Consider the following 25,887-nt stretch of genomic DNA (forward strand, 5'->3'; position numbering starts at 1 on the left):
AAAAAATGAGGGCTGGTGAACTACAGGTGTGAGTGAAGCTCATCTCTTGGAATTAATTTCAAATTAGCGACACATTCCATAGTTGTCTGATGTTGGACAAGCTATAAAAGCCATAGGACAAGCTATAAAAAGCAGCAGCAAGGTTTGCAGTTCCTTGTTCCACAATGAGCCCAATTCAGCCAGAGGAGGATTAGCTGTACCCAGGTACTTGGGATTGTCCTGGGAGCAGGCACCAGCTGAGCCACAGACTGCAGGGAGCAAGGAACCAGAGGTCTGGTTTGGCTGATGATGGAAACTTTTAGATGTGTCCTGGAGAGGATCCTTTGAAATGCTTTTGTGCCAGATTTTTCCTTGAGGCTGTTTTCTCACATGGGCCTAGAGGGACAGGACACAGGGAATGGCTTCCACTGCCACAGGGCAGGGCTGGATGGGATATTGGGAATTAGGAATTGTTCCCTGGGAGGGTGGGCAAGGCCCTGGCACAGGGTGCCCAGAGCAGCTGTGGCTGCCCCTGGATCCCTGGCAGTGTCCAAGGCCAGGTTGGACATTGGGGTTTGGAGCAGCCTGGGACAGTGGAAGGTGTCCCTGGCCATGGCAGGGGTGGCACTGGATGTGCTTTAAGGTCCCTCCAATCCAAACCATTCTGGGATTCTATTTCCGAATACTTCTGTTTACAGAAATTGTATTTCCCCCACTGAATCACAGTCCTGGGAAACCCCTACAGTGCACATAATAAGAATATGGGAAACAGTTAATGCCAGCCCAGAATTTGTGCTTGTTTTCACCAGGTAGCACCAATGTGTTTGTTACAGCCTGGACATGCAGAGCACTGAAGTGTGACTTTTAATTCCTCCTTCCAGTTGTGAAAGCGTCCTCACTGCTCAGCAGATACCTGGACGTTGTTTCTTAGCTAACATTTACCATCATTGTAGCAAAACTTTTCTGAAGTCATGGTTTAGGTGGTTCGGAGGAAAGAAATAAGGAGTTCCACTTATTGCCAGGGTTGTGCTACACTAAAAATGTGGAATCTCTTGGACTTTTCTTATCAATTAACAGCTGTGAGTGGTGCAGGTGAGCGTGTGAGACCCCCAGGAAGGGCTGGAGCTGTGTCAGGGCTTGGGATGCAGCTCAGGGAAAGGTTCTTCTTTCCCCCGAGGGTGCTGGGCACTGCCCAGGCTCCCCAGGGAATGGTCCCAAGGCTGCCAGAGCTCCAGGAGCGTTTGGACACCGCTCTCAGGGATGCTCAGGGTGGGATTGTTGGGGTGTCTGGGCAGGGACAGAGGCTGCACTGATGATCCCTGAGGGTCCCTTCCAGCTCAGGATATTCTGGGATTCTCTGTTGGGTCCTGAGGGTGAAGAGCAGCAGGGCAGGAACAGGGACACTTTCAGACCTGAAGGAATCCAATCCTGGCCTTTGGAGAGCGTTCAGGTTATTAACCCAAAAGAAAACAGGACAGGTTTTTGTATGGGAAGGATGTTCCCAGCAATACTTTGTCCCTGTTCATATCTGAGATTCCTGCACATGGAATTTGAATTTTGCCCCAAACTGTTGTGGTTTCTGCTCTTCAGCTTCATCTGTCTCTTAAGGAAACTCCAAATTACAGAGCCAGCACAGATCCATTTCTGACTCTTTTCTGTCCTCAAAGTTACTTTTAAAGAAATAGCAGAGATCAGTGAACAGCTGTTACACAACAGCTATGTGTGTGTGTATATATATTACTTGACTTAATTCTGTGAAATCTAATTAAAGACTGAGTGTATATTTGTATTTCAGTATATTATTAACTTGCTAATAAAAGCCATTTCCAAATTTGTATTTTTCCATGAGGACCAGGTTTCTGGAAAAAAAAAAAAATCCAACCCCAGCTATAGTGCCTGCTGCCCTTGAAAAGTATGTTTTGGGTTTATCTGTGTTTCCAGGTAACTGGAGCTCATAGGCAAGCAGTGTTTGCTTCTGTTTTAAATTAATTTAACCTAATCAGTGGCAGGGTCTGGTGCCTTCTCTTGTTTATAAAATTTTGGAGCAGTGTAATGAGTAGTCTCTTCAGAAAGCTTATTTTCAAGTTCCTTGGCATATTTGCTTCCCACTTCCATTCCTCTCCACTTAACAGCACTCATGGGAAGGGGAAAGGTCACAACTGTGATTCAGGACACTGTGGGTGAGCTGGCTCAGGTGCCAGCTCCCACCAGCCTGGAAGGGGACAAGGACGTGTCCTCTCTGTCAGAGATGGCCCAAAGCTCTCCCCATGCCCTGCTGGATGAGGAGGGGCTGGCTGTGAGCATCCCACCCTTGGGAAGGGTTTGGTGCTGCTGTGGGGATGCCAGGCACTGTCCTGCCCTGTCCCAGGCTCCGTGGGGTGGCTCGGTGTCACCTCAGTGTGGGATGGAGAGTTCTGGTGCTGAGGTTAAGGTTTGGATGAGCCAAGGTTCTGTCTGGTGTTAACCTGCTCCCATATCCTTCCAGGATCTGAAGGGGCTGGCAAGGAGACTGGAGAGGGGCTCTTCATCAGGAACTGGAGAGACGGGACACAGGGAATGGCTCCCACTGCCAGAGGGCAGGGCTGGATGGGATATTGGGAATTAGGAATTGCTCCCTGGGAGGGTGGTGAGGCCCTGGCACAGGGTGCCCAGAGCAGCTGTGGCTGCCCTTGGATCCCTGGCAGTGCCCAAGGCCAGGTTGGACACTGGGGTTGGAGCAGCCTGGGACAGTGGAAGGTGTCCCTGCCATGGCAGGGGTGGCACTGGATGGGCTTTGAGGTCCCTCCAACCCAAAGCATTCCATGATTCTGTGAGATTAATGGCTCCCTCTGAAAGCCAGAGCAGCAACTCATCTTCCAGGGCTTTCAGAGCAGTTCAGATCCCAGGAATTGCTGTGCCCAGTTGGAATGTCAGAACTGGCAGCTGTACAAACACCATGGACAGGGATTCAATTGATTTAGGTGCTGAACAAGCAGCCTCCCAAATGCTTGGAGCTGCACCCACTGCTCACAGCCAAGGTGGGAGCTCTGCTCTCTCAGCATCCCTGTGTGGTCTGAGGAAAAGATCATTCCTAAGTGGGAACGCTGGGCAGAGCAGGCTCTCCTTGGCTCAGCCATCAACAGCAAAGAGTTTCTTTTGATTTCCCATCTGAGGGAGCTGGAATCCTGTTTTTCCAAAGAGGATGCAGAGATGGGGGCGTCCCATAGTGTTGGTTGGGAGCCGTGTCCTGCTCCTGTGCTCCTCCACCTTGGGAGCTTTTTTGGACGATGGAAAAAAATTAAATTGGTATTTTCCTGATTGGAATTTCAGGGGAACGCCTGTTATTCCTTGGAAGTCTCATCCTTTGGAGACATGAGCAGTGGGGATGAAGGATGTGTGTGAAGCAGGAGCCAGGCTGGGTTTAACACAAATATTTGCCTCAGAGGAGGGAGAAGTCACTCGATCCATTTTCATTCACATCAAATAAACCAGTTCCTTCTTCCAAAGAATGAAACACTTCCTTTCTGTGCCCTGCTTCAAGCACAGCCAGTGCCTTTTCAGGGCAAGTTATTACATCGAGACTGAGCCAGAAATGTTGAATGAAATGGAAAATATTTAAGAAAGTTTTCTTTAGTAAAATAACTGTGACCTAGAGTGTGGTGGGTGAAGTAGATGGATACTTGCATCTGCTAAAAAATAATCAAAATCAGCCATTCCTTGCATTACTTTTATTATTTTCAGTCTGCATTGAGAGTGTTGAGAATTCTTAGTAGTGGAACTATCAAATGTAAATTCTCTGGTTCCTTTCTCTGCTGTCAGGGGAGAAAACACCATTTAGAGCCCATCTAGAACATGATGGTTAAATAGCATTTTTATTTCTTCTGCATTTCGTTATTTCTGTTCTGGTTTTCCCATTTATCTAAGCTCCAAGCCAACTAAACTTGAATAAAATAACCAAATAACTATTTTTAAATGTAAGCCTTCCTTTCAAAGAATGCCAAAAAAATGCACAAAATCAACCAAAAAAACAAGGAAAAAACTGGATTTCAATTTTGATCCTTGCAGGTCAGTGTTGGAAATGAGAAATTGTTGAATTTTTTTCTTTTCTTTTAGTTATACTGCAGTCTTCCCATTATTTTCAATAAAACAGCAGATATCAGGAGATTTTTATTAAAAATTCATAGCTGTATCATGGAGTTGCATATGGAAATGGGGTTGGATGAGATTCCCTGGTTAATTCACCCCCTGGTCAGCCTGAGATCTGTTCAGCAAAAGGAAAACGTGGAGCATAAACTGTGCCATCTGAGGCTGTTGGCTGCACTAAACCTCATTAATTCCTGATAATATTAAAGACGAACAAAGGTTATTTGCTGTATTAATTTAAGGTGAATTTTTCTATATAAAATGCCATTGGCAATCCTATCCACCTCCAGGTTTCCTGCAGTTCTGGTGCATGCAACGCTTGTAGCTCTACCATGGAATTTTTAAGGTTGGAAAAGACCTTGAAAATCAAATCCAATAAATACAAATCTTTCTAGCTGAGGTTGTCTCTCTCCCATGTCTGTAGAGATTTTAGCTGCAGATTTATTTTCAACTCTCACAGTGTCTGACAGCCTGTACAGGTGATGATTAGAAATTCAGGATGCCTGGGTTTACCTGGAGAGCCAAGGCTGTTGGCATTTAAAGAACGCCAGAAATAAAAAGCCCAGCATCATTAGAGCAGCTTCACCTAGAAAAATAAACTCTTCCTACCTTTAGGTCTTAATTTGAAATAAAAGCTGTGGAGTTTCATGGTGGACTTGGCAGTGATGATGGTTGCACTCTATGATCTTAAAGGTCTCTTCCAACTGAAATGATTCTATAAATACATTCTTCAGGCATCAAGAATCTGATTTAACATTTCCTGTACCTCTAGGCAGTCGTTTTTCTGTTGGAATTTTATGTCCCACATTTAAATCCCTTTTGAGAAGTTGTTAAGTCCATTTATGAATGGCAAGGACATGGGCAGTGGATTTCTTACCCATGGAGGTAATAACACCCATCAACATTTATTGGGAAGCTTAAATATAAGTAGCTATAAAAAAACTTTATCCCAGAGGTCAAATAATTGATTGTTCTTAAAACCAACAAAAAATTCACCGAGGATATCTTCCTTTCCCTCATTCATATCCCAGTATTATATTATATTTCAAAAGTCCTGCCAGAAATAAAAGGATGTAATAAAGGACTTTGAAAAGTTTAAATAAGATCAAAGAATGACCAACCAAGTAAGCTTTGAAAAGCAAATTAAATAAAATAGTTCATGATCTGTTTTTTTTTTCTTTAAATGAGCAAGTGATTCAGTGGAACAGCAACAATTTTAATGTTTTGAAAGCAGCACTAATAGAAATGTATGATTCTGTAGAGAGGAAATTCCTGCCTGGAGGGTGGGCAGGCCCTGGCACAGAATTCCCAGAGCAGCTGTGGCTGCCCCTGGATCCCTGGCAGTGCCCAAGGCCAGGTTGGACACTGGGGCTGGGAGCACCTGGGACAGTGGGAGGTGTCCCTGCCATGGCAGGGGTGGAATGGGATGGGATTCAAGGGCCCTTTCCCATCCAAAACATTCCATATTCCATTATTTTCTGAGTAGGCTGCTGCTGTAGGGTAGCTCATAGGTTTTACATTTTCACCTTAAAGAAATAAAGATATGTAAATACAAGACCTAAATACCCCAGGAGAACCAAGGCTGTCTCACCTCTGATTTATGTAACCTGCTCTTAAAAAGTACAAATCATGTGGAGAGGGAGTTCTGTCCATGTCCAGTGGTAACCTGTAGAATAAAAACAAAAAGTAATGTGGCCACAATTAGAGCAGGGGTGACCCTGGCCTTGAGGAAGGCAGGGACTTAAATCCCCTTTAATTTGGAGCTGGGAGCTGCCTGGGATGGATGGATGGCTGCTGCTGGACCAGATCAGCACACACAGATAAAGCAAACATTTCCCTGAGCCCTGCTCTGGCTCAGAACTCCTTCCACATTTGAGGGCTCCACGTTCAGCTCCAAAACTGAGCTCTTGTGTTTGTGTTTGAGGGCTCGGGAGCTGATGGCTTCTGTTAAAGCAGTCTGTGGAAAAATGCATCTGCTGGATGGCAGAGCCCATGGGTGCAGCACAGAGAGCACCCAGGGCCAGCTCTGGCACCAGCCCCCCTTCCCCAGACTCTTTTGGGGTGCTCCTCTATCCCCTCCTCAGCACTTGAAGGAGTCACCCTGTGACCTCCCCCTTCTGCCTCCTTCTTTCCCCCCACTCCCTCTGCAAATTTGAACACAGAAAATATTTTTAAATGCTCCTCTTATCTCTGTTTTCCCAGGGTTTTGGAGCTGCTTTGGGCAGGAGAGATGAACAAAGGCGAGGTCATTTACATGGAGGCAACTGGTGCCTTATGAATGGACTGGTGACAACCTGAGTTTTTATCAGCCCTCAAGGCTTGCTCTGTTCCTCCTTGTCTTGCTGAAAGGTATTCAGGCTCTGACAGCCCTCAGAGACCAGTGCTTGAAAAACACCTTGCCTAAGGGAGTATTTGTGGTTTTTTTAGGAGTGGGAAAATTGAAGCACAGGGAAAGGGAAGCATCCTGTTCAAGGTCACGGAGCGAGCTGGTGGCAGGACCAGAAATAGCACCCAGAAGTTATTAGGGTTTTGTTTTTTTTTTTTTTTGGGTTTTTTTTTTTTTTTTTGGTTTTTTTTTTTTTTTTCCCTGAATTTCCTTTCCTGTCCCTGCTGTTTGCTTGGATACCAAGATAGCTGTGTGTAAACAGAAGGTTTCCAGAGGCAGCAGCCTCAGTATATGCCTGATTCATTCAGTGATGATGCAACCTGGAATCCAGATGTCTGTGATGCTTTCCAGGGCCCTGGTGGCCCCTGTGACATCACTGGCCACGTTGAGCAACCAGGGCTTTAAACCTGTCTCTGCCTGAAATGCCAATGTGTTGAATAAATCTACTGTAAGGAGACCTAGCAGCTTTTTAGTGTCCAAAAGGTGCCTAAGAAAGAGCTGGAGAGGGATCTTTTATAAAGCTGTGCAGTGACAGGACAAGGGGAATGGCTTTAAAGTGAAGGAGGGCAGATTTAGATTAGAAATTAGGAGTTAAAAAGGAATACCTGGCTCTGAGGGCAGTGAGGCCCTGGCACAGGGTGCCCAGAGCAGCTGTGGCTGCCCCTGGATCCCTGGAATTGTCCAAGGCCAGGCTGGACACTGGGGCTTGGAGCAGCCTGGGATAGTGGAAAATGTCCCTGGTCATGGCAGGCTGCTGGAACAAGATGAGCTTTAAGGTCCCTTCCTACCTAAACCATTCTGGGATTCTCACCATGATTTTATTGCATTTGCATGGTCAGGTCCATATGCTCATCTCTCCACAATAATTGACTTTTTTTGCTCTACTTCACCCAGTAAGGAGTCCTGGAACTGTGAATATCACCTGTGGATGCTGCTGATCCTCTCTGTGTCCCACCAGCAGCTTTGTTGATTATTAATTAACTTCTCAGTTTGCAAACTCCCAGTCCCAGGGGCTTCGAGGCTGTCAGAGGCCATGAGACACCTTTTAATGATTCCTGTCAGTCCCTTCTCTGAGAGAGCTGCAGGTGGGATAAACCTCTCTGTCTTAGGCCAGATCTAAGAGTTAGAAGCAAACCATAGCCCTGTGGGAAGGCTTCTGAGCCAGTGAGTTTCTGCTAAGAGGATAACACAGAACACTGTAAAACTTCCTCCCCTGCCGGAGGTGAGAAGTGAGCTGGGAGGAGAGCAGGGAGTCCTTTCTTGAGCATTTCCTTCAGAGATGTGGCAGAGCTGCCAGAGAGCTGCAAGGGAGCTTCAGGGGAGTTCCTGACCCTGGAACTGCTGAGGAGCTTGAGACAGGAGCTGCCCCCTGGATCCTTGGATGTGCCCAGGGCCAGGCTGGACACTGGGGCTTGGAGCACCTTGGGATGGTGGGAGGTGTTCCTGCCCATGGCAGGGGTGCAGTGCGATGGGCTTTAAGGTCCCTTCCAACCCAAACCAATCTGTGATGGAAATACAAAATACCCCGTGAGAACCAAGGCCATGCCAGTCCCACATGTGATTCATGTGACCTGTTCTTAATAAATAAAATTAGGTGAAGGGGAAGGAGCAAGACTTTGAGCGCCACATTTCCTCTCCTCCTTGGAAGCCGATGCTTTCTCCACCCTCTGGAGCCTTGGCTCAGGTGCCAGCCGTGCTGCCAGGGCATCAGCAGAGCTCTGCAGCACCTTGTGCTGGTTTCTGGGAGCACAGGAATTCTGTGTGTGCTGTCAGCTTTTCATCAGCACAAATTAACCAGAGCAGATGGCGCACACGGATCTGAATCCAATTCTCAGGAAGCACAGGATGGCTTTAATGAGAAGTGAATTATTCTTTCTCCAGGATGTTGCGCTGATAAATAAAATAATAACAAGTCCTGTATGTGTGGCTTGGCAGTCCAGGACTTCTCTGTCTGTCTACCTTGTCTGGAAGTGCCATCTGCAGATTTCCTGGGAGCCTTCGTGTCTGGTGTGGCTGTCATCACTGCCAGAGCCTGCCTTGTGGAACAAACCTGAAAATCGCCCTGGGGATTTGTTTTGGCAGCAGACAATTCACCTTCTACCCTGCCCACATCTCTCTGCTCTCTCCTGGTCGCTGAGGGAAAGCAGAAGACAAAATGTATCAGCAAAGATGAGTTGGTGATTTGGATCATAGGACCATGGAATATTCTGGGTTGGCAGGGACCTACAAGGATCATCAAAGACCAAGTCCATCTTTCCAAAGTGTTTCTTTCTGATTACAGCTACACTTAAAAGGAGACCTTTTGTAGACCTAAAATGCCAAGAGCTGACCCTGCCAGAACCATTAATAGATGATTAAAATATCTTTGTCAACTCACCCACCTCTCTTCTGTAACCTCACCATGCTACATTTTACACTCAGAAAATCCTGGGAAGCTGCAAACCATAGCCCTGGGCACAAGGGATAGACAATAAACACTTCTGGAAAAGTGGGGGAAGTAGATGTGGCAAAAGTGTCCCCCTCTCCTGCCCAAGCATCTCTACCTGAGCATTCCAAATCTAGCAGTTTTGCATTTAATTGCATAGAATTTGGGGCTGGAGCAGGCAAGGAGCTGTTCCCCTCATTTCCTGGGAGAATTATTTGCCTGATTCCTCGGTGCTGTTGCAACTGGAATCTTCTCACGTGGAGGTTTTGGCTAAAACCCAGGCAGAGGCAGTGATGGGGAGAGGCAGGTGCTGCCTTTATATAGCAGAGCTGCAGGGATGGGGGTGCTGAGGGCAGTTTGAGGGGCCTGGGGGACACAGGAATAAATATTGATTGAATTTCCCTTGTTTCTGGCTTGTTGGATTAATCTGGTAGCTGTGACTGTGTGGGTTCTGTATCTACTTTTTCTCCCAGATATGAGAAAAATTATTTGCAAGTTCTAGGGTTATGGGAAGGTTGGGAGAGTAATTGGAATTTGGGAGTATGGAGTATTGGGGAAAAAAAACATTCAAAAACCTGGTTTTTGGAGAATTTTAATATTTGGGGGGTTTTGTCAGTGCCTGAAGGAATAAGCAGATAAATTCTGTAAATTCACACCCCCCTTGCATTTCTTTTGAACACAAAGGAGCAGGTCCAATGTCCTTCAGTTTCTAATTTTTCCTTTTTCCTCTTAATGTGCACAAAGTTGAGGGAAAAGTTTGAATACTGATGGGAGAAGGGAAATAAAACAAAAGACATCATAATGTGACAGTGAGGCCGAGAAAGCAGAAATGACACTGCCCAAAATCTGGGTGTTTTTAACCTTTTGATTTTGAAGTGACAGCAGAAACTCTTCTAAAATAGTTTATTAAGCAGGAAGTTTCACAAGAAACTGAGGATAAAAGGTTCCCCCACCCCAGAAAAACTCTCCAAATGCCATTGTGTGCTGTCTCAGCATCCCTCGGTGTCCCCAGGGATGGGCACGGGCTGGGGCAGTGCCAGGAGGGAGAGCTGGCACTCAGGGATTTGAGGATGCCCAGGGCACCATCAGCTCTGCAGGGCTCTGTGGCAGTGCAGGGTGGTGCTGTGGCTGTCTGGGGACCTTGGTGGGATTTTTGGGGAAGGGATGGGAGGGTGGAGATGCAGCTTCAGAGGTTCTGAAATGATGGTGAATTGCTGTTCTTGTGCTCTTCATCCTTGATTATTCCTGGTTATTAACCCAAGCTGGCCACCCCACTTTCCCAGTGAAATCTTAGCTAAACTCCAGGTTTAGCTTTAATCAAACTTAGGTTTGATTAAAAGCTTTTTTGCAGTAGTTAAACATGATAAGGCAGAGGGGGAGAAAGCATTATTTTCAAATTATATCCCTGTTCTTCCCCATCATGTGTGACGCTCACTGTGACACAATAATTTTCCAACGCCACTTTTCGGTTAAATATAGAAATGCATTTTCTGTTCCTTCCCTCTCCTCTCCGTGAAACAATTGTGCAACTTTCTTTTTCCTTAATATAATTCTGCATTAAAATTAGCTCCAGGACTAAAAAGAGTCCTGTGTGTAGGACGGGACCTGCCTCCCTTCCCAGCACTTCCCTCTGGATTTTCCAGTGGGCTTTTGCCCCTGGTTTAAAGGGGTTGGGGGGGTGTGGTTGTGCTGTGCTGTCCCCCCTGATGTCCCTGTGCTGTCCCCAGCAGTGAGCATGCAGAGTCCCGAGGGTGGATCAGACTCAGCAGCTTCCGTGGCGCTTCACACGACGGCCCCAGCGCAGGCTCCGGTGGTGCAGGCAGTGCCAGCCTCGCAGCAGGTAACGTATGCACAGCTGGGATGCTGTTTCCATGGAGAACAGCCCTGCTTTCCCAGGCAGATGGATTTTAAATCCCAGGTTTTGATAGTGGGGAGAGGGTTTTTAGTTCGTTGAGGTAGTGGGGACAACCTGTTGCTGGACTTGGTGTTGATAAAAGGGTTTGAGCCCTCCCAGTCCACGTGCAAGATTTACAGTGTGGGGTTTGGGGTCACTTCATGCCAGTTGGGTGTTTGCTTTGGATGAATTTCCTGTTGTGGTTTAGAGTGTCAATAAAAGCAGGGGGAGATGGAACAGTCCTGAAAGGTATGGAGGGCATGGGGAGAGGTGAGGGCAGAGCTGATGCAGGAGAGGCTGGAGGAGCCACGTGCTGCATCCCCAAGGGAGGGGCTGCAGGTCAGGGAGGGGGTTCTCCCCCTCTGCTCTGCCCTCCTGGCCTCCCCTGCCCTGCTGGGGACAGGTTTGGGTCCTGAGTATGGGAAGGGCATGGACAGGTTTGAGCAGGTCCAGAGGAGGTCACAGAGATGCTCCAAGGGCTGGAGCCCCTCTGTTCTGGGGACAGGCTGGGAGAGCTGGGGGTGCTCACCTGGAGAAGAGAAGGCTCCAGGGAGAGCTGAGAGCCCCTTGCAGGGCCTGAAGGGGCTCCAGGAGAGCTGGAGAGGAACTGGGGACAAGGGATGGAGGGACAGGACACAGGGAATGGCTTCCCACTGCCAGAGGGCAGGGCTGGATGGGATATTGGGAATTAGGAATTGTTCCCTGGGAGGGTGGGCAGGCCCTGGCACAGGGTGCCCAGAGCAGCTGTGGCTGCCCCTGGATCCCTGGCAGTGTCCAAGGCCAGGTTGGACATTGGGGCTTGGAGCAGCCTGGGACAGTGGGAGGTGTCCCTGCCATGGCAGGGGTGGCACTGGATGGGCTTTAGAGTCCCTTCCAACCCCAACCATTCCATGATTCCATGGTCTCTTCCCTGGGTAAGCAGATCCCAACTTTTTAATTTGCAGAGGAGGGATTTGTGATTAATGTCTATGAATATGCTGCATTTGGGAGACCCAACAGGAGACAAGTGATGGCATCAAGTGATGAATGGGAACCACCCAGTGCAAAACAGGAAGGGTTAAATGAAACTGGTTCCTTTTTGTTCCTTTTTATGCCTTTTGGGGAACTTTCAAAAGAAATTTCTGTCACAGGAAGCTGGAGGGATAAGAGGATGGATGGGTGTAACTCAGCTTCATCCTTCTCCAACTCCCAAGTGAGCAGCAGCAGCTGCCATTGGATGCTGATGAAAAGGAACAATTAAAGATTGGGAATTGGAAGGAATATCTGACTCTCCAGGAGCCATGGACATTCCCATCGGGTGATCCAGAGTGCTTCTGTCACCTCCCAGCCTTGCCATCCATGAGAGCATTCCTTGCTGGTGTGGCAGGGATGGGGACAGCAGTGACCAGCAGTGCCAGGTGTTTCCAGGATCATTAGTGTGGATTTGGCTGTGAGCAAAGGCTGGAAAACCTTTGGATTGTGAAATCACCCATCCAGCCTTTGCCTGTGCTGTCGTTGGAACGTGGAGCACTAAGTGGAACTCCATGGATTAAGGAAAATCCAGGGCATAGTGGAAGACTGCTGAAGAGGAGGAGCATCCAGAGCCTTCCCTTCTCACCAGCAGGACAAAGAAAACCCTGGGAATGAGCTGCTGGCAGCAGGAATGGTGTGAGGCTGAAGCCCTCGGGGTTGTTGAGCACTGGTGCCCCTTTCAGTGTGAGCAGAGGCTGTTTGAGCAGGATGGCCTCACCTTCCAGGTTGGGGATGATTCCTTATTTTGGCTGGAAGGTGATAGCAGAGCACCTGGACAGGCAGTGAGGAGCTGAGCTGGGCAGCTGGGCCAGGGATGTGACATTTAGCAAAAGCAATGCCAGAAAATGGGAAAACAGTAGGAGAAAGGAAAAAGACTTTGATGTAGGTGTCACTGCCAAGGCCTGACTTCAAAAAGGGCTTGTGATGTCCCCATCCTGCAGTGGTGACAGCCCCTTCTGGAGGGAAAACAGGCCAGGTGATGGCTGACATAAGTGTAGGTGTCCTCAGTGCAGGATCTCCAGGGAATGCAGCCTGGGGACTGCAGATGGAGCAGCTGCCTGGAGATGTGGGCAGTTGTCATAAGCCTGTAATTCTGCTAGAATTGGATTTCTGGTTGTTACAAAGATATGTTGGGAGGGCTAAAAATCCTAAATATCCATGTATAAGGTAGCCACTAATTATTAAAGTTGCTTCTGGGATTGTTTCCTGGCTCTTTTTTTCTGTTGGCCCAATCTCCTGGGTGTTTTTAAAGCCTCCAACCACAGAGGATGTGTCTCCTTGGAGAAGATTTAAAAGGCCATGGAGATGCTTGGCTCTGTTCCCACTGAATCCTTTCTTTCCACCCACCACATCCCCACGTTTGTTTTGCTGGATCTGAAGGTGCTGAGCACTCTGTGTTGACAACTTCAGTCTGAAAGTGGAGTGTGAGACAGGGATGATGAAGGTGACAGAGCCACCACCACAAAACGTCCCTGTGCCCTTGGTGGCACTGCAGGGAGAAGCAGAACCACCTGTGCTTGGGTGCTGGCAGGAGCTTGGAGCATTTCTTGTTGCAGGACGCAGAGTGTGGTTGGGTTTAGCAGCTCTAAGAGAAGGAACTTGGCAGTCAAATGTGGATGTGTGAGGAGTGATTCTTGTTTAGCTGTGGCTCAGCTCATCAATGAGCTGCTATTTCCTTTCATGGAGGTTTGAAGATGATTCCTGTCAGAAACTGTGGAGGCAGCTTTGCCCAAATTCAGGGGGCTGAGCTCAGGCTGGTGAACCCCACTGGGGACCACAGGGACACTAATTACAGGATGCCACTGCTGCTGCTGGTGTTGGAGGCAAGTTGGCCGTGAAATTTTGGAAGAGAACACCTGGCTCACCTGTGTTATGGACTGAAATTAAATGTCTCTTCCTGTATCTTCTTCTTGCAGAGGGTTTTGGTCCAAGCCACAGGCTCCACTCCCAAAGGGGCGCAGATGCAGCAAATCTCTGTTCCCAGAGTCCAGCAGGTTCCACAACAGGTAATGAACACTCTGGGGACAGAACCCCTGCATCAACACATCCCCACATCCCACACGACTTTTGAAACTGTACCAGATCTAGAAAAAAACCTTAATTAAAGAGTTGTGGGCAGTCACACTTTCTCCAGCTCTCTTCTTCTTTATTAGACTGATGACAAAAGAAACTCTCAGGATATTTGAAGAACCTTTGCTGTAGCTGTTGTCTTTCATGTATTTGAAGATTTGATGGATGCTTTCAACTTAAATTTAAAAGCATTTATTAAAGTTAAAAGCAATCTCCTTTGGTAAAGTTTTTTTTTAGAGGTGAAATGTTTGGGGTTTTTTTAATTAAACAAATTTACTGACTGCATGTGGCTCCATAGAAAGGTTTGGTGCCAGAGAGCTGTGCAAGTGTTTTTATTTATTTGAACTTTGCCTTTTCTAGGGCTTGTTTCCTAAGAAACCAGGGATATGTGATGCTGCTCCATGTGGACAGCGAGTCTGACCTTCTTATTTTTTTTCCTTTAGTGATTTTTTTTATTTGTTTGCTCCATTTCAGAGGAAAAAAAATTGACAGAGGGCAATTCCATCCCTCTAAGGGCAAAGAAAAAAGGGGCTGGGGTGCAGTTGGACACTGCCAGGCTCCCCTCTGAAGGAAAGGCTGCAGCATGAGCTCACCCCTCTTAGTCACCCCGAGACACGTGTCCAGAGGAAACCCAGCTTCATTGTTTCCACTGCCTGTGGAGCAACCACTTATTTATCTATTTTAACTCGACCTTTGAAAATAAAAACCTCCTTTGGGATTCCTAAGCATGGAGCAGGGGGGCAAGGAGGGTGTTTATTTTTGGTTTGGTTTGGTTTTTTTTTTTCCTCTTTTTTCTAAAAATTAAAGCCTGAGTGTCAAGGTGAGATTGGAGTTGTGCAGTTTGACCAGTGGTTCCTGAGCAATCCGTGATTTTTTGCTGCCTGTTGCAGGTGCAGTCCGTGCAGCACGTTTATCCAGCCCAGGTGCAGTATGTGGAAGGAGGAGAAGCTGTTTATACCAATGGAACCATGTAAGAGCCTCTCTGAGCTGTCCCCCTCCCTCCTCCCAGCCCTGCCCTCCCCCAGGCTCCTTCCACCCCAGCCCCATGATGGAAGGAGGAAGAGGAGGAGCTGTTTCAGGCGTTCTGTTGGGTGTGGAGGTGGTTTCAGCCACACTCCAGCCCTGGGGGTGTTGTCCTCATGGAGGGACTGTTCTCCAGGGAATCCTGGTCATGAAAGGGTCTGGTGTTTCTTGTGCCAAGCACTTTGTGTGGTGACATGGGCAGATGTAGGAGTGGAACTTCTAGAAGAAAAAGGGGGTGTTGGAAGATTTTATAGAGTCAAGGAATCCCAGAATGGCTTGGGTTGGAAAAGACCTTAAAGCCCATCTCCTTCCAACTCCCCAACACCTCCCACTGTCCCAGGCTGCTCCAAGCCCTGTCCAGCCTGGCCTTGGACACTTCCAGGGATGGGGCAGCCACAGCTGTGCCAGAGCCTCTCCACCCTTAAAACTTCCTCTTCCTCCTGCCTGCTGCACCCCATTTTGTGCCTCCTTTTGGCCTTCCTCCCCCCAGTTCCTTACGAGAGCTCCAGGCCCTGCCCTCACCGTGATCTTGTGCTGGGGGGGCCGAGTGATCCCAGCACACAGCAGAGCCGGGGCATTTTTCTGACACTTGCCCAGCTTACAGAAGCTGTCAGACACGGGGTTCCCTCTGCCAGCTCTTCTGATGTCCCCCTTTTGTCCCCTGCACAGACGAGCTGCCTACTCGTACAGCAGCGAGGCGCAGATTTACGCTCCCGCCAGCGCCGCGCCCTATTTCGAAGCGCAGGGAGGAGGTGGAGCTCAGGTGACTACAGCGACATCCTCTCCTACAGCCATTCCCTCTCACAACATGGTGGGCATCACCATGGACATTGGGGGAAGTCAGATCCTCTCCGGCTCGGGAGCCTATCTCATTCATGGGGGGCTGGAGAACTCTAGACATTCTCTGTCACACACCTCACGCTCCTCTCCAGCAACGGTATGTAGCCCTGCAGGCACCGCAGCTCGGGGGCCAGCAATGATCCCAAAGGGAACTGAAAAGCCTTCAGAAAATAAATGTGACCTGTCGTTAGCACTGTATATGTCTGTGACATGCCACGAGTGCAAGGGAGAGAATAGACACTGGTGTACTACTCTTATTTTTCTGTTGGTGTTTGGATTGTCCCTCTCGCTCAGCAGATCACTGAAATGATGCAGTGTTAGAGAAAGTGTTGATCATTCAAATATTAATAAAGCATTCGATTTGGTTTGGGGTTTTCCCCCCGCCCCCCCCCCCCCCAAGCAAAATATTTTGGCTTTTAAAGATTTGTCTCTATTTATGTTTTCTAATAAGTCAAATATCTCACACATGCTTACCCAAAATATTGAAATGTCTTCAATTATGAAGAGACCTGAGAAATCTTTCCTTAACCCAGTGGATAATTAGCACATAAGTTATATCAAGCTGATCATGCACAGTGATCAAAAAGTCTATGTATATATCTCCTACACCACTGTGTATTCTGTCCTTGCCATATGTTTAGAAAATGTCTTTTGGGGTAATACTGATCAAACAGAAATGGTTTAAAGTTCTGATTTTTTTAAAATCATGTCCCTCCAGCTGCCAGCTGAGGTGGCAGGTGCTGGAAGCACAGCTGTGCAGCTGGGTGGGACTGAGGGCTTACAGCTCTTCACCCAAAACAGCCTTTTTGAAGTAAGGAGCACTAGGGCTTTGGTTTGGGAATCTCCCAGCCCTTAGTAGCTGCCAGGAGTGCTTGGAGCTCATTTCCTGGGACACTGCTCACCTCCCTCTGCAGACTTCTGTGTGTTTATGCACTCATATATAAATATAAATACTCATGTAGGTGTCATTCAGGGTACATAGCCAGAATTTAAAATGTGAGCAGCATCACTAGGGAGAAAAACTGGAGCTGTTGCTACTGAGAATCTTGTAAATCTGGCCTGTTAAGTTGTATTTTCTTTTCCCACTGAGTTTTAGAATACAGACTTTATTTATATTTTTTAATCTTTGTGCCTTGAAAGGTTGCTTTGATCCTGTAGTAAATGTCCTCTACCTTGGGTAGGGATAGGGGAAAAGTCTATGGTTTGGGTGGAAGAGAAAATGTCAGATGCTGAGGTTCATTTCTGGGTGAGAATTGTGTGTCTGTGTATTTTAACTGTTCATAGTTAAAAATTAGCACTGGACCATTTGGTTTTTGCTCAAAGTTATTATTTGGAAGGATCACCTGTATGGGACTGCATCTTACAAAACTGCACAACTATACTCTTGGATTTTGGGGGGATTTTGTTCTTGTTCTTGTTGTTGTTTATGGTTTTTGTAATTTCCATGGTGATAAGCACAATATAACAGCCCAAGTGGAAAATATGTCAGTAGAAATATCCCATTAATGGATTTAGTTGGTGGTTATTACATGAGATAAGGCTGTTCAGAAGGAAAAAAAAAAAGAAAATTACCTTTATAGAAATGCATCTGAGATAAATTCATTCTGTTGCATATAGGAAAGAGCTTTTTGAAGGTATTTTAACACAAAATATCTCAGGAAGGGCTGGAGAAGGTGGAAAAGAGCCTGGCAGGCAGTCCAAGGCTGTGTCTGTGTGTGGCTTTCAGTTCTTCCAGCACAGAACAGGGTTGGAGAGGGATGGAGCAGAGCCTTGACTGCTTGGAATTTTGGAATTTCACTTAATCATGGAGTCATTTGGTTTGGGACCTTAAATCTCATCCAGTCCCACTCCATACCATGGGCAGGGACACCTTCCACAGTCCCAGGCTGCTCCAAGCCCCAGTGTCCAACCTGGCCTTGGGCACTGCCAGGGATCCAGGGGCAGCCACAGCTGCTCTGGGCACCCACAAGAAAGGATGGGTGGCTTAGGGGGAGCAGACACTGAATCAGATCCATGGGCAGGAGCATTATTTTCTGTTTAATGCCCAGCCTAAACAGAGAATGGGAAAGACTGGTGTTAAAGAGGCCAGAGGGGCTCTGGTAGTCCTGGCAGAACATGGTGGGGCTTGGGATTGGGAGCTCTGTGGGAGGAAAGGAAAGCAGAGCTCGTGCAGATGGAGCCAGGGAAACCAAAGTGTTTGCAGTGGTCTTGGGGATGGACATCAGAGTGGTCACTGGTGGGGAAGGAGATGGACTGGAGGTGTTGGGGGCGTGGGGAAGAGACCTCAAGAGCAAGGAGGGCACCTCCAGAGGAGAACAGAAACAAGGGAGTACTTCAGAATTAGCAGTGGTCCAAGAGCTGCCTCAGGAGGTTGAGAGATGTTTGGTAAATCTGTGTGTGCACTAAAGAAAAATCTTCAGATACTTGAGAAACTTCTTAAGAAGCCTTCCCTCTCTGCTGGAATCCCAATGTTCTGCTCCATCAGATGGGCTGAAACAGCACAGGGAACAGTCCCATTCAGTATCTGTGCCAACACAGCACTATTAATCTTCACCTAAATTAGTCTGGACCAAGAGAGGAAATCCTTGAGACCTCCCATACGTGGGTCCTCAGAGCTCTTCACCTTCCTGCAGGGCTGCTTACGAGCTTTTAGTCTTTCCCCTGTGATATTTTTTATTGCAGTTGCAAGGTGTCCTTTTGGATGGGACCCCTGCCAACAGCAAAAAGCCAGGCAGCATTTCTGTGCTTGCCTCAGAGCTGTTGCTCAAATAGCCCCTGAGCAGAGGAAGGAAATTGGGTCTCCCTCTAACTCTGACTCATTTCCTGAAGGCTCTGTCAGCACTCAGGCTTTGGTCCCTCGCAGTGTTCTCACAAACCCCACTAATCTGACACTGAGTTTGGTGAAGTGGTTCCACTTTGGGGTGGAAACCAAGGGAGGTGGAATGTCACCTTCCCAGCTGGGTGCGGCACAGTGCCTGTGCTGGCTGGATGGCACTTCAGGAGCTGGGTCTGATGAGTTCTGCTCTGCCACCCTCCTGTGACAGAGCCTGGCTTTGTAAGGGCTGCGTTTATCTCAGCCTTAATCTCCACTGAGGAGTGAGTCAGTGCGGGCTGGGAGTGTGGGCAGGAGGCCAGGGACAGATCATCTGCAGATGTGAGTGTGCCCACAGAGGTGTTAAATGAGGACAGAGGCAGCAGAGCTCTGGCTGCAGGTTCCGTGTGCTGCTGCCTTGTCCTGCCCTGCCAGGGCACAGATAACGGGGTTTGGGAGCATCTGCTGGACACAAACAGCAGGTTCCGTTCTGCCAGGCTCTACTGTGGGGTTTTGGGACGTTTTGGGTTGTATTTTTTTCTTGCAAAAAGCTTGTAGAGGAGCACTGGAGCTTTGGGACCAGCAGAGCACTGGAGCTTTGGGACCAGCAGCCATCTGCTAAAGGAGCTTACCAAATTCTGCCCCAGTAGCAGAATGGAGAAGACAAGAAGGGTTCAGGAGGGGTTTGAGGCACGAGGCAGCAGCCACAGCTGGGCTGGAGTGGAACAGGAGGCAGACAGGGAGTGAGGGGCTCCTCAGGAGCCTCACCTTGGTTCCTCTGAGAGCCAGAGAAACAGAGCACAGCCAGAGCACAGGCAGCATCAAATATTCCATCCTGGTTTCTGGGGAAGAACTCAACTGGAACCTGGCTCCTCCCTTCTTCCCTTTGCAGCTCTCAGCATCAGAGAGCCCTTATCCATTCCAGTTCATGCACTCTCCTCACACCTCAGTTTTATTTAATTTTTTAGGGTTTTTTTGACAAAATATGAAGAGGTGACAGTAACCAAATCATTACTGCCAGCTCTCCTTGGAAGGTGTGGGTACAACTCTGCAGCCAGTCTCTGACCTGCTGCAGAGGATCTGCCTGGTGGTGGTTTTCTCTCAGCAGGAAGGAAAAAAAGAAGAGGAAAAGTGCTTTTTTTTATAAATAGGCAGCACTTTTAGGGGAAGATAATCCCCCCTGCCTGGCTTTGTCACCCTCTCCCGTGGGGATTCCTGCTGTGTGTCCATTTGCATGTCCCAGTAATGCCACTGCAGCTCCATCCACACCAACTGTGCTCATCTGTTTGCCTCTTTTCCACAAGCTTGTTGATATAAAGCATTAATCATTCAAATATTAATAAAGAAACAATAATCCTGGCTGTTGCTAACTATCTGATTTCCTTTCTTTCTCCTTTTTTTTTCTCTCTCCTGTGCACATTTTTCTTTAGCTTGAAATGGCGATTGAAAACCTACAAAAAAATGAAGGGATTACATCACACAAAAGCAGTTTGCTCAACAGCCATGTAAGTTACAATGAGAATTTACAACCTTTTCCCTGCTTTGGTAGGACAGTTATTTCTTCGGTGTATTCAACAGCACGAGTCATTTAAAACCAGCCTGTGATTGAGCTGTGCTGTCCAAACCAGCCCATCCCAGGGAGAAAGAGTCTGCAAAAAGTGCCATATGATAATGTTTGCTGCTGAGATGCTCAGGAGTCTGTTAACTGCCTCTGCCCTGTGTTTATTTATTTCATCTGCCTTGCAATGGAAATTGCTGGCAATCAGATAAACACATTTGAGGAAGTTCTTTTCCTTTCACTGGAACTGAAAAACGGCTGGAAAATTACTTGCATCCTCAGCGTTGACTCTGTGTGAATTGTGACAGATTCCCCTCAGCCAGCACACACCAAAAGCCCATGAATGCCTTTTTTTCCCCTCTCTTTGTGCCTCAGGAAGCCCATTCCTGTCACAATGCTGTGCTAAATCCATGTGCTGGGCCTCTCTCTCTGCACTCTGCAACGATTTCCCTGCTTTGTGTGACATTCCCACTGTTCTGCTGGGCCTTTGCATCTTGGTTTGTGGCTCCCAAGCAGGAACACTGAGGGTTGAGCACATGCTTGGGTGAGATTTGGGTTGATCCAGGTCATGTTGGAGTCCCTGGACTTGCCTTGGTTTCTTTGTGTTTGCATTAAGCTCAAGCACATCCTGCACCCATAAATCCCAGTGCACAAAGTGGTGCTTCCCTATTCTAACAGATTTCCTCTCTGTTTGGGGGTCGGTTTGTTTGTCATTCTTAGGGCCTGCAAAAACAAAAACAAGATCTTTGGCTTCTTCACCCTAGATAAATAGCCTGAGACAACAAAAGGAACTTTGAACCAGTCTGATTCTCTTCAGCTGATTTCAGTCTCCAGGTCAGGGCTCCTGGGGGAGCTCAGTCCTTATTTCAGCTGGTGGAGAGTGAAGGTTTCTGGTTGTAGCTGAGGAAACAAACCTGCAGGATCAGGCAGTCCCTGTTCCTAGCATCTCCTGCATCCTTCCCACCCCAGGCTGTGCCAGGCTCACACTCCTAAAGTGCTGCACAAGGGTTGTGTTGCTCTGCAGGGCTTTTCTTGTTCATCGTGGACAAGGTTTGAAAAAAAATCAGGAAAAGGGCAGGAAAGAAAGCAGAAGGTAGAAAAGAGATTTCACTGACCACAACCTGTGCAGGATGGAGTGGGGGCCTTATCCAGCCCCTGATTAACCTTCCCCACCCTTGTCTTGCAGGGTAGAAGTGCAGAACTTGATGTCCCTGGTTCTAGGTTGTGGTTCATAGCCTGGCCTAAGGTTTAAATGCTCTTACAAACGCTGGAGCAAACCAACTCCTTGCTGAGCACATGTGACACCTCCACCCTCAGCTGGTTCCTCTGAAGGTGCTGCTCCAGGGCTGGGGTGGGTCATTCCCCCTGGCAGGGCACTGAGCCTGAGCTGAGGAGCCCCACAGGGTCCTTGCTGTCCCCAGTGTCCCTGCTCGGCCCTCCCAGGGCACAGGGGAACAAAAGGAGGGATGAGCAGTGCCTGAAGGGGACACAGCACCCTGGGGAACCAGATCAGGGAGGTCCAGAGCTGGAGGAGCTCCAGTGCCATTGCCCAGGGAGGCTCTTTTAGGATTCATCTGAGTGAGGGACCTGAGCCCCATGGAAGTGTGCCCTGATCTGAGCAGGAAGCTGGACCAGGATGGTTTGGGTTGGAAAGAATCATAAAGCTCATTTAATTCCAACCTCCTACCATGGGAAGGGACAGTTTCCACCAGAGCAGAGTGCTCAGAGCTCTGTCCAACCCAGCCTTGGATGCTTCAGGGATGGAGCAGCCACCACCTGCAGGCTGCAGGTGGCCAGAGCTGGCTCCCAGTGCAGGTGTGGGGACATCCCAGTGACCACCAGTGCTGAACCTTCCCCAGCTCCCCCTGTGGTACAAAAGGTTCCTGCTCTCCAGGATGTTCCAGTTCCCTCCTCTTCATGGCAAAGAGCAAAACCACAACACCAGGGAGAGCATTACCCATCCCAAGTTCCCCATGGCTGGCACACAGCATTGTCAGGCTCCTGCTGGAGGAGCAGAGAGGGAAGCAGCAGGTGACTGCAATTTGTCAAGGCTGAAAGCAAATTCCAGCTTGACAAAAGCAAGAGGAAATGGGGAGATGATGCTAATTGCACTTGGTTGTGACTTAATTGCTCTGAGTCTTTAAGGTTGCAGAGTTCTTCATTGTCTTCTGTCCCTTGTTTTAAATTTGGTGTTCTTGAAATGTGCAAATTCTTGAGATAATGAGGTTTACTTTGTTACCATCAGCAGATGGTTCATGCCAGATTTTTTGGGGTTTAAAAAAAAGTAAGAGGACAATTAAAGGTATCTCAGTCCAGAGGGAATTTTTCACATAATTTAACTAAAATCAATATGAAATGGAGCTTGATAACTGAATTTGGCTTCAAAACCTCCCTGAGAGGCTGTTTAAGTGCTCTTGAAATATGCAGTGGGGAGGCTGAAGCCCCTGCTGAGCCCCAGTGACACAGGATGGTTCTGATGAAATCATCTCAATGTGGGACTGCAGAGGCAGAGACCCTGGGGCAGGGGATTATTTCTTTGCCAGTTATGAGCTTGCAGATGATGCAAAGAAATCAGAGAAAATTACAATTTCTGTACACAAGAGCCTGAAGTTGGAGGAGTTGAGGCCCTGTGGCTCTGGGATATCCACAGCACAAGTAAGAGTAGGGAGAAAATGGGTTTTTTTTCCTCATTGTCTGCAAAATGAAATCCCAAAACCCACAGAATAACCCCCACTGGAATTCTTTCCTGTGTGTGAATGGATCTGTCCTAACACTGAGCTCAACTGAGTGGAAGTTTAGGATCTTGCTGCTCATGGTCCCAGCTAAAAACACCTTAAATATGACCCACAAATGTTTTCTTGTTTTATATTTCATAGAAATGGCCACAAGAAAACTTCTCCAAACCTGGACCTGCAAAAAAAAAGGTTTTATTTTCCTCAGCCAGCCCCAAGAATGGCTTTTTCAACCTTTGGATAGAACCAGGATGAGGTTTTTGCCAGTGTTTTTTTTCAAAGGAAACCAAACAGTCAAATAGAAATAAAGTTAAGGAAGAAATGAAAATTAAATGTTCCCCTGTAGTGCCTATAACAACGACAGCAGCATGTGGCTGTAGAGTGATTTTATTGGAACCTGATCATGGCATCAACAGAAATAAACTGGGGAATATCTGATTGTCACGACTGAACAAAATTCAGAAAGCAAACAGAATAAGAGATTCAAATGGAATGAGTTTTTAATTTTCTCATTTTAAGCACCCAGTGTGTTATTAGTTGTCCAGGAAGAGCAAAAATCACGTTTGGAAAATTATTTATATTCTGACAGATCTCTGTTTCAAGCTCTTTTGTGTGCTTCATAATAAATTTCTAATTCAATAGTGGGAGTTCATATTGTGAAACTCTGCGATGTTTAAGGGAATATAAAAAGACATTTGCAGGAAAAGGAAGCTGGGAAATGAAGGGAATCTTCTAGAAATATCAGGGATTAGAATAAAAATGCTCAGAATCAAATTTAAATGAGAGGGTTTATCTGTATCTGAATTTTCCATAGTAATACAAAACTTTTTTTTTTTTAATGCTTAAGGATTAAGCTTTAGGAGATAAATATCTGATGCACATTCAGTATCTTACATAGGATAAATAAAATACCTGGTTTAAGTTTTTGAAAGGCTCTTAAGCAATAATATTTTAAATATAGGAGATGGACCAAAATTAACATAGATATGGACAACCTAAAAACTGAATTTCTGCTGGTGTTTTATGGCAAAATCACTGGGGTCCACTTTAGTGTGAGGGAGCTGAATGGCTGAGGGAGGCTCACGGCCACAGAAGGAGTTTTTGGGGCTTCCAGGGGTGTCTGTGTTGCAGCTGGGAGCAGGAAGGATCCTTATGGATCAGAAAGAAACCATCTCTTGGAACTGGGGGGGGGTTGGAAATGATCATTGTCTGTGGCAGATCACCTCAAAGAGTGTCTTGGATGCTTTGGAACTGGGGGAAGGTGGCAGGAGGAGAAGAGAAGCAGGACAGAGGGAAATGAGGCCAGGAGGTTTTGGTTTCTCCAGCTGTGGCAGCCCCTGGTCTGCTCCAAAGGCCACCAGAGCTGATGACTGCAGTCGTGGGAGTTTGTGGTTGGATTTGGATCAGCTCCAGCTGACAAATCCTGGAATGGTTTGGGTGGGAAGGACCTCAAAGCCCACCCAGTGCCACTCCTGCCATGGCAGGGACACCTTCCACTGTCCCAGGCTGCTCCAACCCCAATGTCCAACCTGGCCTTGGACACTGCCAGGGATCCAGGGGCAGCCACAGCTGCTCTGGGCACCCTGTGCCAGGGCCTGCCCACCCTCCCAGGGAACAATTCCTAATTCCCAATATCCCATCCAGCCCTGCCCTGTGGCAGTGGAAGCCATTCCCTGTGTCCTGTCCCTCCCTCCCTTGTCCCCAGTCCCTCTCCAGCTCTCCTGAAGCCCCTTTAAGCACTGGAAGGGGCTCTCAGCTTTCCCTGGAGCCTTCTCTTCTCCAACTGAATGGAATAGTTTTATTGTAGAGCTTAAAGTGCACAGTTTTGGATCCAGATGACTTTGGGAGGTAGTAGGTTAAATTTGGATGTGTGAAGGAGACCCACAGAATACCCTGAGGGTGCTGCAAAGCCTCTGTGTGAGAGCAGAGTGGGACATGAAACACAGAAACTGGAAACAGCTCAGTGGAGGGAGGTGCCAGAGATGTCACACACAGTTCAGGTTGTCTTTCAAAGAATTCTTGGTGTAAAACTCCAGCCTTGTGGTGAATTGAGGTCTTGGAATGTCACCAAGAGAAAATGGGAGAAAAGAGAGGGATACTGGGAGTGGAAAGGATTTGAGTGCAAATCCATGGGCTTTGTCAAATCCCACTGATTTCTAGACTAAATCCATGCTCAGTCCCCATATGTGCTTGGACTTTCAGTGTATGGAGATGCTGTAGCTGATCTTTGGCATCCACAGCCCAAGTCTGTTGTGCCCAGATCTGGTGGGAATGCAGCTGGTTCTGGTGCAGGGATGGAGATCTGGGGGAGAGGGAAGCCTGGAAAATGTTAATCCCAGACATCCCTCATGGCTGTGAAAGGGCTCTTACCCACCCTGTTGATACTAGTCCATGTGTACATCCCGTTCCTTCCAAAATTCAATTATTACAACACTCATTTTATTGATGCTGAAGTCATTTAGTCAATTAAAGGAAATTGGGGGCTTTGCATTTGAATTCCTGAGCTGACACCGTGTGCTGGACCTGCCCTTTCAGACTGTCTCGGTATAAATAATTTATATTAATTGCAAATTTTAATCAACAGCCATGTCAGAAGTTCAGACAGTAAATTTTGCAAAGTAGATGGATTCGCTCACATTTTGAAGGTTGCTTTGGCAACCGTTAATTTTATTGTTAAGGGAGCTGTTGCAGACATGCCAATCTTCCAATTAATAAAGGCTTTGCATCAATTTGCTTCCCCTAAAATTATTTTCTCTTAGGCAGTGTCTCAAGATCTCTTTTCCTTGGAAAATGCGAGTTTTTACAGCTTTGTTTTGGTTCTGCAGGAATTCATCCAAACCCGAGGTGGACACTGAGGTTGCAGCAGGACTGTGTTTTAATGAAAAATCTGACTGGCTTTGTTTGGGCTGGGGGTGCTTTTGCCATCCTGCAAACTAACATAGAGTTATATAAATTACAATATAAAAATTCTAGTTATAATCATATATTATAAATACATAAGTTATGTGAATTAACTAATATAAATTAATTATTCC

At 47.3% G+C, this 25,887-nt stretch overlaps 1 protein-coding gene across 3 annotated transcripts in view; it reads left to right on the forward strand.

Annotated features, from left to right (window-relative positions):
- The window catches only part of LOC134054268 (DNA-binding protein RFX2-like), a 62,863-nt gene that overhangs the window by 21,949 nt on the left and 15,027 nt on the right, over nt 1-25,887 (forward strand). Inside the window, exons 2-6 of one of the 3 annotated variants that reach the window (XM_062509882.1) lie at nt 10,640-10,752; nt 13,734-13,823; nt 14,778-14,857; nt 15,580-15,847; nt 19,993-20,067. In XM_062509882.1, coding sequence (XP_062365866.1) covers nt 10,648-10,752; nt 13,734-13,823; nt 14,778-14,857; nt 15,580-15,847; nt 19,993-20,067 — 618 coding nt within the window. In that variant the 5' untranslated portion in view covers nt 10,640-10,647. Of the gene's footprint in view, nt 1-10,639; nt 10,753-12,428; nt 12,543-13,733; nt 13,824-14,777; nt 14,858-15,579; nt 15,848-19,992; nt 20,068-25,887 lie in introns of those variants that run through there. The other 2 variants (XM_062509883.1, XM_062509884.1) reach the window with 2 other exon arrangements.

The sequence above is a fragment of the Cinclus cinclus genome, chromosome 28 (assembly GCF_963662255.1).
Source record: "Cinclus cinclus chromosome 28, bCinCin1.1, whole genome shotgun sequence".
NCBI lineage: Eukaryota > Metazoa > Chordata > Aves > Passeriformes > Cinclidae > Cinclus > Cinclus cinclus.